Here is a 13,114-nt window from a genome sequence, read left to right as displayed (position 1 = left end):
AGCAGCATAGGTGTCGATGGCATCAAACACCCCAGGCCTTCCCAAATGACTCCTGGTTACACTAGTGAGGTCACGAAATCTCAAAGGGAATTAGAGGTGGAGTCTCCCACATTGGCTCTGGTAAAGCCTTTGCCAGCTCTTCCTGCTTCTGGAGATCTTGCTCAAAGGGCCAAGGAATCCTTTTTTTAGGTGCCTTTTTATGATGCCAAAAGTGAAGCTCTAAAAGGCTCATGCTCTCTTTTAATGTATATACTTTTTAAAGTGAGGCAAGGACAGTAACCTACCTTGGTGACCTCCTAGGGACCAAGTGTTTAACTTGATATCTAAAATACTCTTATTTTGTGGCTCCTTCTCTCTCCGCTTCCCTTTGCCTCCCTCCTTGGAAGGGAAGAGGGAAGGAAGAATCTTCTTACCTGATCCTGTCGTTGATGGTGCTCAGGCAGACGGCTGCATCTGCACAACTGCGGGATGCTTGGTTGTGTAGGCATTGCCCTGTTGCTAGGATCCTTACAAGTGTTAGATGCTTTTGTATGCTTGGCTCCCCCTTAATTTAAACCATCTGGAAACTTTTTTTTTTAAAGTTGCATTTGTATGTGGCCTCCTGATCAGTGTGTCAACTTGGGCATTCCTCAGCCGTACTGTGTTCTGTAGGGGCGGGGAACAACACTGCACTACTGGTAAATTACAAAACTGGATGGGATCTCAGCCAGAGCTGTGTCTGAAGTCAGAGACTTCCTTCTGCATATGGATAACCTAAATACTGCACAGTCCTCCCCAGGTGCTACTGTCCTTGTAAAGGTAGCTTAGAACTTTTTTGAATAAAATGTGAAACTGTAATATTTGAATATAGGCAATAAAAGTCTTTCGGATAAGACTTGCACTGTTGTGACTTTATTTTGTAAAGTATATAACAAATGGATCTGCTCCATTACAGAATTACTTGTTTCTTGCTTGGCGCTGTCGCTGGTTATAAGCTGGGACGGGCCTCTGATTCCAAAGGCAGTTGGAAAGGCATTCCCCCCACCCCTGTATTGAAATAACATTCATTTTGGTCACTGGCTGTCTCTCAACCGCTTTCCTAAGACTCAAATATTTTAAGTTTTTCTCCTATTGGAGACTATTGATCTGTTCTATTGACACTCCAAATTAGAGTAGATGCCTTATTGGATGGTATCTTTAAGGGAACTCCTGTATTGGAAAGATTTCTCCCCCCCCCCCCCCCCCTTGGTCAATTTACATTCCATTTCTCATGGTCAACTAAACTTGATGCTAGAAGATAACTTAACTTAACCCAACACCTGCAGCTCAGTTATACCTGAACTCAATACCATCTTAGGTGGGGATCTTGCTAGGCTTGGCTGAATCAGACCTTGTTTCTCCCATCCAGTGCTTTCCCTGCCGTTGTCTCAGTAGGTGGTGCTGTTCCCTTAGTGCTGAAGATGTCTAGAAATAAAATGCTCGTCACCTAACCCGGAAGCCAATTTCTTCAGCCCTGTGAATCAAAGTGAAGACTTGCTGTCCAAGCTGAAATGCCAAAAGCAACCAGCACAAACAGTGATTACTAAACTAGTAGTGCCAAGTACTCAAACTAGGAGTCTGGCCGTGGGTGGGTGGGTGGGTCGGAGCGTCACAAAACTTTAACTCGTGCAAGTCTGGCAATACAGTAACAACATGGGCACACAGGAATGGAGTTTTTAAAATTCCTTCTGGAAGGTAATGATGTATAATAATGCCCCTCTTCAACAGTTGGGTTCCACACTTGAGGTGGTTCTGGAGCTCATTGGTTGAGGTTTGGTGATTCCGGTGGAGAGTTTAGTTGGCATTACATAGCCACGCCGGTTAGACAATCACACAGATGGGGAAAACCATGCGGCCATGCCATCTTAGCCTTTGCATTGCTGTCCTACAGCCATACTGTCCCTGTAATAAACAACTTATTTAAAGTAATCAACAGATTCTTTTCTACATGGAGTGGTGTGAGGCTGCTTGATTTTGCTGTCCAAGGTAACTGAGGTGCATGTGAGCAGCAGCCTTCAGGCCTGATTCTGCCCTGCATTTTGCACAGCCCCTGTCCAGAGCTGGTGTGAAATGCTACCACCTCAGAACAGTGTGATGTTGATTCTGATGTAAATAACTAATCTTTAGAGTAATAGAAGATTGGGCTCTTGTGAGGTGAGATTAGCACAGGTCTAGGAATAAAGCGATATATCTTTAAAGAGGCTGTGTGTACAGGTGGAGGGCTCAGCTCCTGTTCCTGTACATCACTTCTAGAATTAAAAGCATAAATAAACAGTGGCTCATTTTTAACCTGAAATGAGTTGGGGTTTTTTGTTTGTTGTTACTGGGGTGACCAGATGTCCCAATTTATAGGGACAGTCTAGATTTTTGGATCTTTTTCTTATACAGGCTATTACCCCCCTCCCCGTCCCAATTTTTCACACTTGCTGTCTGGTCACCCTAGTTATCCTTGCACTGCTTTTCACCCTCATTGCTTCCTGTAGCAGGTGTGCCTCGGCTTGCAATTCAGCCTACACTTGCCGTAGAAAGTCCTGTGCTTTCAGTAACTGGCTTGTTGTAGTGGAGGAGGAGGACTCTTTTTTTTTTTTTTTTGAGTGGAAGGCTCCAGCATGGGGGCCTGTGAAAGTCCGACAACTGCCAAACTCCCCAGGCACTGGGGGGCGGGGTTTGCTTATGTGAACTCAGTCTCTGAAAACTTAGCCTCAGATGGGGAAGGGGCAATTCAAACCCAGCCTGAAGTGTCGGCCCCCAGTTCTGCCTTCTTCGCTCCCTCTGAGCAGCAACGGGCCCTTTAAGAAAATATGTGACGTCACCCGACCGGCAATAACCCCTCCCCTCGGGCCGCACGCGGCGGCTTTGTAGCCATAAGGCTGGGGCGTGGGCGGTGCCCGACGTTCCAAAGCCGAACGCTGGCGGCTCGGAGGCGGGGCTAGCGGAACGCTGAGACTGCCCCAGCAGCCGGCCGGCGCGAGGAGAGAGCGGCTGGGGGCTTCCCTTAAAGGGGCCGCGCTGGCTATGGAGTGAGCAGGTACGGGGGGGGGGGGAGCAGTACAGCTAGGCGGGGAGGGGGGACAGTGGGGCTCGGGGGGGAGTCCTAGAGACAGGGGGGGTCCTGGGGGTCCCAGGGCAGCAGGACCCATCTCAGGTCAACAGAGGTCACAGGAAGTTGCAATAGAGTTGCAGGTGGCCGAGGGGTAGCAGCTGCTGGCTCTGTAGCTACAACTTCTGCATCTGGGCAGGGCTTCTCCTGACCCCTGCCCTGACCCCAGCGCAGAAGGCAGCATCTCCTGCCCACTTCAGGGGACGCAGAGAGCCTGCAGCCCACCCTCTCCAAAGTGCTCCCCCCTGTTTTCCCCTCTTTCCTTTGGGGTGCGATTGCTTCCTTCCGTCCTAGCCTCTGCAGGGGCAGGGCTTGGACGCTAGCCAAGGGCATCCCGGAGCGTGGCCTCGCAATCCCTGATCCTCTGGGGCTCAGCGGAACTTGATATGCGGCTGTGGTGGAATTGAAGCCAGTTCTCAGCAGACGTCTCAGGGAATCAGCTCGCTGCATCCCAGTGTTGATAAAATCCCTGGAGTCACTTCCAGAGTATGCAGGGCAGGGAAGGAGGTGGCCGTGGATGGCTGGCTTTTATCTGGCACTAGTTTATCGGTGTAAAGCTGGAGGAGGGGTGAGGATGAAGATCGTGCTGGTACCAGCCTGCAAGAGAAACCTAATGAAAAGACACTGGAGAACCCAGGGAGTGGGGAATGCTAGTTTATTATTATCCCACGGAAAGCTGCTCCCCACCGGCGGAGGGCCTGGATCTCCATGGCTTGCACTTTGTGCAGTTGTTTACACCAGTGCAAATGTGACTGAATGGGAATGGTCGTGGGTTTGCCCTGGGGTCAATGGCAGCGTGAGGTGCAGGGTGAAAGAGCCAGCCCTGTTGAGGGGTTCAGATTACATCAGGGTAGCTGCGCCAGTGACGCTCCAGCGCTTTGCTGTGTAATCGGCACTTCCGGGGAGCAGCGTGTGCAGACCTGATCAGAGCTTTCTTGGCTAGGTTATTTCTTCCTGATGATAAAAACCCATTTGTATGAAAATCCTGCACGGAGCATCCTGTACTCCTGGGCTTTTCTTTGTGAGATTGATTGTGAAAGAGTTTTTTTTTTTTCCTCCTGTCTAAATATAAATAGTTGCAGGTTGATTTCAGTGTGGTTACAGCCCCCTTGGTGGTTGGGATGGAGGGATTTGTGCATCAGAGACAGCCCATCCTAACACAGTTCTGGTTACTGCTGTTTTTACATCTTGGTTGGTTCAAATGCTCTCACAGTTCTGGGTGGCTCTTTCATGACACTTCGGCTTTTTCCCATGGCTACCATTTTGATAACCTCCTACCTGACAAGTGACTTGATTTTTCATGTTTTTGGCAAGCAGGTGTCAGGGTAGGTTGATATTAGGCTGACACTCACGTGCAAATGCTTTATGCCCAAGGAGCAAACCATCAGTATACATCAAGGGCTGATGTCAAGTTGACTGGGAATTGCAGTGTTGCCAATTCCTGTGATAACTGGTGTTTTATTTAAAGTCCCAGACATGGAATCCTCTGATTATGTGAAAAATCTCCTCTTTTTCTTTTTTTAAGTAAGCTTCTACGCCTCATGGTTGCAGAGAAAAAGCTTGAAAATATGACCCAAGTACGGCTTACAGGCCCAGAAAACAGAAGGCAAACAAAAAGAACCCAATGTTTATATTTATATCTACATCTATATCATGATTTTTAAACCAATTCTGAGAGTTATTTGGGCCTGCCTTATGATTATTGAACATTTGGGGCTGGCAATGCTAGAAACTGGAGACCTGGGCTGTGTTCCCAGCTCTGCCACCGATCTGCCGGGTGACCTTGGACAAATCACATTCCCCTCCCACCCTTTGTCCGTCTCGTCTGTTTAGACCAGGGATCTCAAACACGTGGCCCATGGGCCACATGCGGCCCGCGAGCCCCTCACAGCCCGCGCTCCCGCCCCCAGTGTTTACCTAGAGCGGCTCCGGCCCGACGCGCACCGGGGCAGGGCAGGTTCCCTGTGTGTGTTAATGTTGCTTCAGGCACAGCCCCCCAGCAGCTCCCATTAGCCGCGGTTCCCCGTTCCCGGCCCATGGGAGATGCTGGGGGGTGATGCCTGAAGCAACAGCAATACACACATACCGGAGCAGCGCGGGGGCGGGGCGGGGCAGGGCAGACAGGGAGCCTGCCCTGCCCCCGGTGCGCGCCGGGCCAGAGCCCGCCCCCCGAACCCCTCCTGCACCCCAACCCACTGCCTTGAGCCCCAGCCGCACCCTGACCCCCTGCAGTACCCTGCACCCCGACCCCCTGCCCTGAGCCCGTCGCACCTCGCACCCCTCCTGCACCCCAACCCACTGCCCTGAGCCCCCTGCCGCACCCCTCCTGCACCCCAATCCCCTGCCCTGACCCCCTGCAGCACCCCTCACCCCTCCTGCACCCCACACCCCAACTCCCTGCCCATAGCCCCTGCCACACCCCACACCCCTCCTGCACCCCCTGGGGGCAGGGAGGGGGCGGAGTTGGGGTGGGGATTTCGGGGAAGGGGTTGGAATGGGGGCAGGGAAGCGGTGGGAAGAGGCAGGGCGGGGTGGGGTGGGGCCTCATGGAAGGGGTGGAGTGGGGATGGGGCCGAGGGCAGCGTGGGGGAGGTGTCAGTAATGTGACCCTCGGGCCAATGTACTAGTCCTCATGTGGCCCTCATGGTCATTTGAGTTTGAGACCCCTGGTTTAGACTGTGAGCTCCTTGGGGTAGGGAGGGGACTGCCTCTTACTGTGTGCGCAGCACCTGGCACTGTGGGGCCCTGACCTCGGTTGGGAATAATCAAGGAATGGATTGTGTTTAAAATGGCCTTGTATATTTTACTGCTGTGTGATGTGTAAAGTTGGCCTGAAAACTTTTTCTCTCTTAACATTCTGCTAGTTTTTAACCTTGGCAATATCAGGTGTTGAAATCAAGCAAACCAACACCCCGTCATTTCCTTCCTTGCTACAGCATGAGCGACGCAGAACCGGCCTGCACGCGCTCCGCGAGATCAGGACGGGTCACTCAGAGCAGCTGTATTTGCTGGGCTTTTCAGCACCGAGTGACACTGGGCATTGGTCTGACCATTGTGATTCGCAAGGGCCCTAAGTAACATCAAGGCCCCGGTGGATGGATCAGGCTGTGAGCTGCCTGATTCCTAGTGCAGGTGGGGTACGGGCGTGTGTATACAGAGAGTTCTTTCCCTCCAAGCCCCATCGCCTGAGGGCTCACCTGTGTGCTGCACGTAGTGGACAGGGCGTTGGAATGAGAGTCCGGTCTCCTGGCCTCCATTATCTGCTCTTCTGTTGCCTCACAGTGCTCCTTGGCCAAATCAGTTCCCCGCTCTGGGCCTCAGTTTCCCCATCTGTAAAATGGGGGTTAGGAGAAGGTGGGAGCGCAAAGCCCATTTGCCCTGTGCCCCAGGCAGGGAAATCCTTCAGTCTGGCCCCTGCCTTAGTGCCGCTGATATCGGGCTCTGCAATGTGATTAGAAGGATTTCCTGGCAACATCATAATCCTGCCTTGCTGTGGGACCTGCTTATCCCCGTGGGCAAGGGGGAGCGGCAGACTAAGCCCCAGCAGCAGGGCACTGCTGGTTGCCTGCCCTGTTGCTCAGCATGGGGAGTATTGGCTGAGCGCTAGTCTGACCCCATCCCTGAAGCGGATTCTGAGCTAGGACCGGGGGAGCTGCTCAGAACCAAGAGGTGGGAGAGAAAACTTGACTGTGACACCAGCAGTCACTTGGATACTGACCAAACTCCAGCTTTGCCCATGTAGCGCTTCGAGCTGGTTGGACGTGTCGACATTTTTCCGGTAGGGGAGGAGAGGGGGAAGATAGGTGAGTTTGCAGCTGCTTTGGTTACAAAACCCTTGTGGTGTTGAAATTGACTGGCCCTGGTGTTGAAACGAATCAGATCCAATCACAGGGACTGCAAAGGTTCTCTCGTCTAACCCCTGTTCCGTTGTTTTAACCTGCAGATGGGAATCCTTCAAATATTCAGAAAGGAGTTGGTTTTATTTTATGGCTGTGTGTCCGTATCCATCCTGGTCAAATTCAGCTACAAATTCTGCCCGGCCCTCTAAGAAATCCCCCTTGCCGTTTTAATGGAATGCTGCACTTTACTTCTGGATCTTAACTGTTGTGGTGGTGTGCTGACTTCCACCCCAGAAGTGACTGCGTTTTAATGGTGGATGGAATTATCACTGTGCACAAAGTGCCTTGGTTTACTTTGCGAGGGGCTTGGCGGTAGCATTACGGAGCATAGTCTGAGAGAGAGCTTTAGGGATGCAAGATGCTATAGATAATGTAGGGCAGGGGCTGTGGGTTTGTTGTACAGCGCCTATCACAAGGGGATCCCTGTCCAGGTACTACAATAATACAAATAATAATCATGAAAATATTACGAAGGGCTTGATCCCAACGCCATAGACTTCAATGGGCATCTTTTCATTGATTTCAGAGAGAAATGAGATGTGCAGTAGTTGTGTTTTTTAATAGACACTTCTGTGGAATGTCATTGGTGCATTTTATCCCCCCAAAGCGCAGGGGGCAAGGTGGAACAGAATCAGGCGGAGTTGCCAACCGACTAAACTTTTCTGCTGACTCGGCTGCAGTAATCTCCGAGAAAATCAGCTCAACGAACTAAGTCTGTCTGCACCGGCTGGGAGCTTTGTGCGTCTGAGAGGTCGTGTTACAGGCAGGCGCGTCCGCAGTTGGTTCTTGTGGGGCCAGAGTTTTGAAAGAGCTCACCTCGCTGGGTGTTCAGCAGAGAACAGTCCAAGGAACTTGAACGTCCCTCTTAGCCGCTAGCTCTGGTCGGGGTTGAGATGTGGGGGCAGGATTTGGAAGCTGTTTTGGGCCTATACAGAGTCTCCTCTGTCTAAACTCTCGGCAATGAAGCGAAGCAGCATCAGCAGAGATGAAAGCAGCCTGGGTTTGTGCCGACGGCCAGGGTGCCGCGCTCCCCGAGATTTGCATTCACTAGCCTTTGGACTTCCAGCTACATACTCTCAGGGTAGGGTCTATCTCTGTGATATAATGCCACAGCTTGGCTAGGCCCACTCTACGCATGGTCCCTGGACAGTTGCCTCAGGTCTGGGCATGTTCAGCTGGTTTAGCAGAGGGATGATCCCGTTTTAAGGCTTCCCAGCTGAGATCAGCTCTGTAGTGAGGATCCTTGGGCTGTGGGAGGGGATTTGCCCATGTTCCAGGGGGAGGATGAGCTCTGTGTGTTCCCTCTGGCTTCCTGTTGAGTTACTGCATTGCCTTGAAAAGTTGCAGGGCTATTGTTAGCCGGTGTGTGTGTGTGCGGAGGGGGGGAAGGTTGGGAAATGCTCTGACCGCTCATCTTTGTTGCTAAGACGAGGGCAGGTTCTAGAGACCTGTCCAGGGCACCCGGCTCAGTGACCCCGGGGCAGTGCACTTGGCCTGGATGGCAGGACCCAGCTGTGATCTTTGCTCGCTTGGTGTTGGGGCGTCTGTTCCTGGCTGGCCACCCTTTGTCCCTGAGTCAGTCTGGGCCGGTCTGAAGATCACGCAGTAGCTTGCTAGGGTCCAGGCACTGAACCATCTTGCCTGTGGACGGTGGCGTTTGCAGATTCCAGCTGCGTCAGCCCTGCAGGGGGTGGAGACCTGCTGAGTCCGCAAACCGTGCTGGGCTCCCCGTTCTCTTCCCTCCCCTGTCCTGTTTGTCTGCATCAGCGCCTGGTGCATCTCGTCACAGCCCTGGACAGCGAGCTCTCTGGGGCAGGGCCCGTCTCTGGAGTCCTGTGCTTGATGGAGGCTGCGGGCCCTATTGTGAAACGGGCACTACTGTAACCCTGATAGGGGAGCAGATCAGGTGGGGCCATTTCCTCCCATCTCTTTTCAGCTTAGATGCTGCTCCAGTCCAGCCTGGGCCACGCCACGTGCATACTGCGTGTGGGAGGCTTGACCCCTGCAGAGCCTTGTGATTGGCCGGCATGTCTCGGCTTTGGGCTCCCTGTGGAGATAGATCTTCCCTATGTTACAACAATTCCTGCTGTGAGTCGGGTTGTGGGGCCGTGTCACTGGGGAGCCCAGGACGCCTGATAGCCCCAAAACCTCCCTCCCTCCCCCCGGTCTTGCTGCTGAGATGATGCTTCCGTTGCTTCAGTCATTCCCTTGGTTGGGCATGCGGTCTCCCAGCTGCCCATGTCCCCAGGCACTGTGTGTGTGTGTGTGTGTGGTGGGGGGGGGGGGGAATGGGAGGATCAGGTCTGGTGGCCAGCTGGGTGCTCCCGCCCTGGGCATCTCCTGGAAGACCCCTGAAGGAGTTGCAAGGGAGTTGTGCTGGGGGGCTGTCTGTTCTGCTGGGCTGCAAACAGAGCCACTCCTGGGAGGGTGTGAGCCCAGCGGGCGGGCTGCGTGCCAGGGCCCATGGGCAGGGTTCCCACGCCAGAGGGTCATGTTACCAATTAGCTTCCAGGCCCCTTTGTTCCTTAATGGTGACTTGGAGTCGCTGAGCCGTTGTCACGGCAACCTCCTCCCCTCTGTAAAAGACGCCTTCTTTGTTCTCCAAAGCTCCCATACAAGTTCGGTGGGCCCTGGGGCCCGGGGTGGGACAGCGGGGGCCAGAGATCCGGCTGTGGGTAGGCAGAGCTGGGTAATGGCAGCAGGGAGAGAGCAGGATGATGGAGCTGGCTCAGGCAGGTTAGACCCGGGATGCCTCTGTGCGATCCCTGCAGCCAGCATTCCTGCACCATTCTCTGCAGCGCCCCCTGCTGGGACTGAAATGGGCACCTGTTCGCCCCAGTGCAAGCGCCCCCTGCTGGGAGAGCCTGGGACTGGATAACCCAGGAGTTCCCTCCCCTGGCATTGCTCCCGCCCCAAAGCGCCCCCTGCTGGGAGAGCCTGGGACTGGGTAACCCAGGAGTTCCCTCCACTGGCACCATTCCCGCCCCACACCCTACAGCGCCCCCTGCTGGGAGAGCCGGGGACTGGGTTACCCAGGAGTTCCCTCCCCTGGCATCACTCCCACCCCACAGCGCCCCCTGCTGGGAGAGCCTGGGACTGGGTAACCCAGGAGTTCCCTCCCCTGGCATCGCTCCCGCCCCACAGCGCCCCCTGCTGGGAGAGCCTGGGACTGGGTAACCCAGGAGTTCCCTCCACTGGCACCATTCCCACCCCACACCCTACAGCGCCCCCTGCTGGGAGAGCCGGGGACTGGGTTACCCAGGAGTTCCCTCCCCTGGCATCACTCCGGCCCCACAGCGCCCCCTGCTGGGAGAGCCTAGGACTGGGTAACCCAGGAGTTCCCTCCACTGGCACCATTCCTGCCCCACACCCTACAGCGCCCCCTGCTGGGAGAGCCTGGGACTGGGTAACCCAGGAGTTCCCTCCTCTGCCAGCGCTCCTGCCCCATGCCCTACAGCGCCCCCTGCTGGGAGAGCCGGGGACTGGGTTACCCAGGAGTTCCCTCCACTGCCAGCGCTCCTGCCCCACACCCTACAGCGCCCCCTGCTGGGAGAGGCTGCCACTGTCCAGAGTTCTTACTGTTCCCCATAGCTCCTCCTGAAGGGAAAGGATGGGGCAGGTGTGGCTATAAACGCCTCAATGACTCTTGTTGGTCCAGAAGCCCCTTACATAGCAGGGGGCCTTGCATTTAAGTTGACTCTCCACTGATTTTTGTTCCTCAGCCTTGACCAGAGAGCCGGCGGTGTTAGCATGGTGGGGGCAGCCCTGACTCCATCTGCACCATGGGGTTTGGGACCCAGCTGGGGCTGCTGCTGTGGAAGAACTTCACCTATCAGCGCAGGCAGAAGGTGAGTCGGCTCGGCAGGAATTTGCAGCCAGGGACCAGAGCCCTAAATCCCACTGGGCACAAGCTGCAGTGGAAAGGGGGAAGCTCTTCCGCTCAAGAGCAGCCCCTGGTGGAGATGGGTGGGAATGAGCCACTGTTCACGGGGCCGAGTGAGCTTAGATGGGAAACAGCTGGGTTCCTCCCCTTCATTTCCAAGGGATCCCTCTTCTCGTCCCGCCATCAGCCTCCCTCCTCTTATTGCCCTTCTGCATGCACCCCCCCCCCAATCTCCTAAATTTCCCTGGATCCAGAGGAGAGGGAAGCTGCCTTCTATCACAGAACCTCCTGGACTTACCCATGTGGGCAGGGTGGCTGAGCCCCAGGGCTGAAGACCAGGAGTTCTTGGAACTTCTTGAGAGGAGAGATTGGAACTCGCCTCCTCTTGTGCTCAGGACGATCCCCAGGTTTGTCACTCCACATCCGTGTGGCTCACGGCAGAGTGGGCTGACCAGGCTGGTCCCCTCTGCTCCCATTGCTGCCCCTGTGGGTTCCCTGTGAATCATCTGACCACTCCGGGCCCGTCTCTGTCTCTCTCCAGATCCAACTCGCCGTTGAGCTCCTGTGGCCCCTCTTCCTCTTCTTCATCTTGATCTCGGTGCGACAGTCACATCCCCCTTTCGAGCAGCATGAATGTAAGTGCCGCCCCCTGAGGTGGAGACCCAGCTAAACCAGCTGGCCCAACGGGGTTTGAACCGAGTGAGCCCAAACCGGTTTCAAACCAGTTCTCGTAATGCCCTTCCACGGTCCTCGGCTGCCTGTGGGCCCAGCACCAGGGTTAGGGGAGGGGCTTCTCTGTGCACCAAGGGATGAAATTCACGCTGTGCCAGGGATTGGGTGGTCTGCCCCGCAGTGGGCATCTCACAGAGTTTAGCACGATGGGCAGGGCCTGCTCTGAAGAGGACCTAGACTGAGAGGGGGCTTCTGTGGCTGGATCGAGGGGGTGGGTTTGCAGAGCAGCAAGGAGGAGATGTATGCATCTGCGGTCTTAGCAGTGTCCAGCGCTGTTCGCTTTTTGCTTTCATGGGTGTCCCAGAGGGATGGGGAGTGGAGACACCAGGGTCTCTGCCCAGCAACCCTTACGTAGAACCACGGCTGACCTTCAAGTTGCATCTGACTTTCCTCTGCGGCCTTCTAGCTCCTTCCGGGCTCTCTCCCTCCCTCTGCAGGTCACTTCCCCAACAAGGCCTTGCCCTCGGCTGGGACGCTGTCGTGGATTCAGGGCATCATCTGTAATGTGAACAATCCCTGCTTCCAGTACCCGACGGCTGGCGAGACGCCCGGCGTGGTGGGGAACTTCAACCAGTCCATGTGAGTCGCTGTCTCACCTGCTCCCCTCTCTGGCTTCTGATGTTGCACCAGCGGGAGTACAGACGGCTGTCTTGGTTTGTTGCCAGGCAATCTGTGGCTACGTGCGGCGATCGGAGCTGGCCCCCCGATCGCACCATCATGGTTGGGTTGGAAACCGGGGGCTACCCACGCTTTGCTCAGCTGAGACATCCCCCCTCTCTCCTGCCCCCACAGCTGGCAACTTGTCGCCAGCCCGAGGGATATCGCCCATTCAATGTAGACAATGCTAGCTGCCCTTCCCCAAAGGCCTGGAGAGATTGCAGCAAGATTGTGCTCCGCCTTGATCCAAACGCAGGTGTATCCTGTGGAAACTACAACTCCCAGCATGCAATGCTCCTTATTGTTTCAAGCATATGGAAGTGTGGCCCACAATTCCCAGCATGCAATGCTGCTTCTTATTTCAAGGGGGTGGAGGTGCAGCCAGAGGTGAGTATAACTCCCAGCATGCAGTGCTCCTGGAGGAGAGTAGTCTTTTGCCTGGAGGAGGCATGCTGGGTCATGTAGTCTTTTTGGACCACACAGTTGGCTCAATAGGGAGCATGACGAGAGGTCTCCAGACTGCATTTGGGCAGGGGAGCTAACTCCTGGCCCCAGTCACAGGCTGCCTCCCCTGTCCCAGGTAGATTCCAGAGGTGTGAAGGGAGTTCTCGGAGGGGAGCAGATGCTAAGGGATGACTTGGTCTCAGCTCCTTGTCTCTCTGTCCCTGCAGCATCTCCCGCCTGTTTGCAGATGCCCGGAAGGTGCTGCTCCATGCCAACAGCAAGCAGACCCTGAGCAGCTTTGGCCAGCTCCTGCCTGCCCTACGCCGGCTCTGGGGGAGCGGAGCTCCGTGGATGGGTAAGGCCTCCGGCCACACAGCCATG

General features: G+C 55.0%; 1 protein-coding gene across 1 annotated transcript in view; it reads left to right on the top strand.

Annotated features, from left to right (window-relative positions):
- The first annotated feature begins 2,967 nt into the window (after positions 1-2,967).
- ABCA7 (ATP binding cassette subfamily A member 7) overlaps positions 2,968-13,114 on the top strand; it is a 48,329-nt gene continuing 38,182 nt past the window's right edge. Inside the window, exons 1-5 of the mRNA XM_054013588.1 lie at positions 2,968-3,046; positions 10,740-10,865; positions 11,442-11,535; positions 12,070-12,211; positions 12,961-13,088. Of these exons, the coding sequence (XP_053869563.1) occupies positions 10,800-10,865; positions 11,442-11,535; positions 12,070-12,211; positions 12,961-13,088 (430 nt within the window). The 5' untranslated portion in view covers positions 2,968-3,046; positions 10,740-10,799. The remainder of the gene's footprint in view (positions 3,047-10,739; positions 10,866-11,441; positions 11,536-12,069; positions 12,212-12,960; positions 13,089-13,114) is intronic.

This window comes from Malaclemys terrapin, chromosome 24 (assembly GCF_027887155.1).
Source record: "Malaclemys terrapin pileata isolate rMalTer1 chromosome 24, rMalTer1.hap1, whole genome shotgun sequence".
Lineage (NCBI taxonomy): Eukaryota > Metazoa > Chordata > Testudines > Emydidae > Malaclemys > Malaclemys terrapin.
This window is presented reverse-complemented; position numbering and strand designations above follow the sequence as displayed.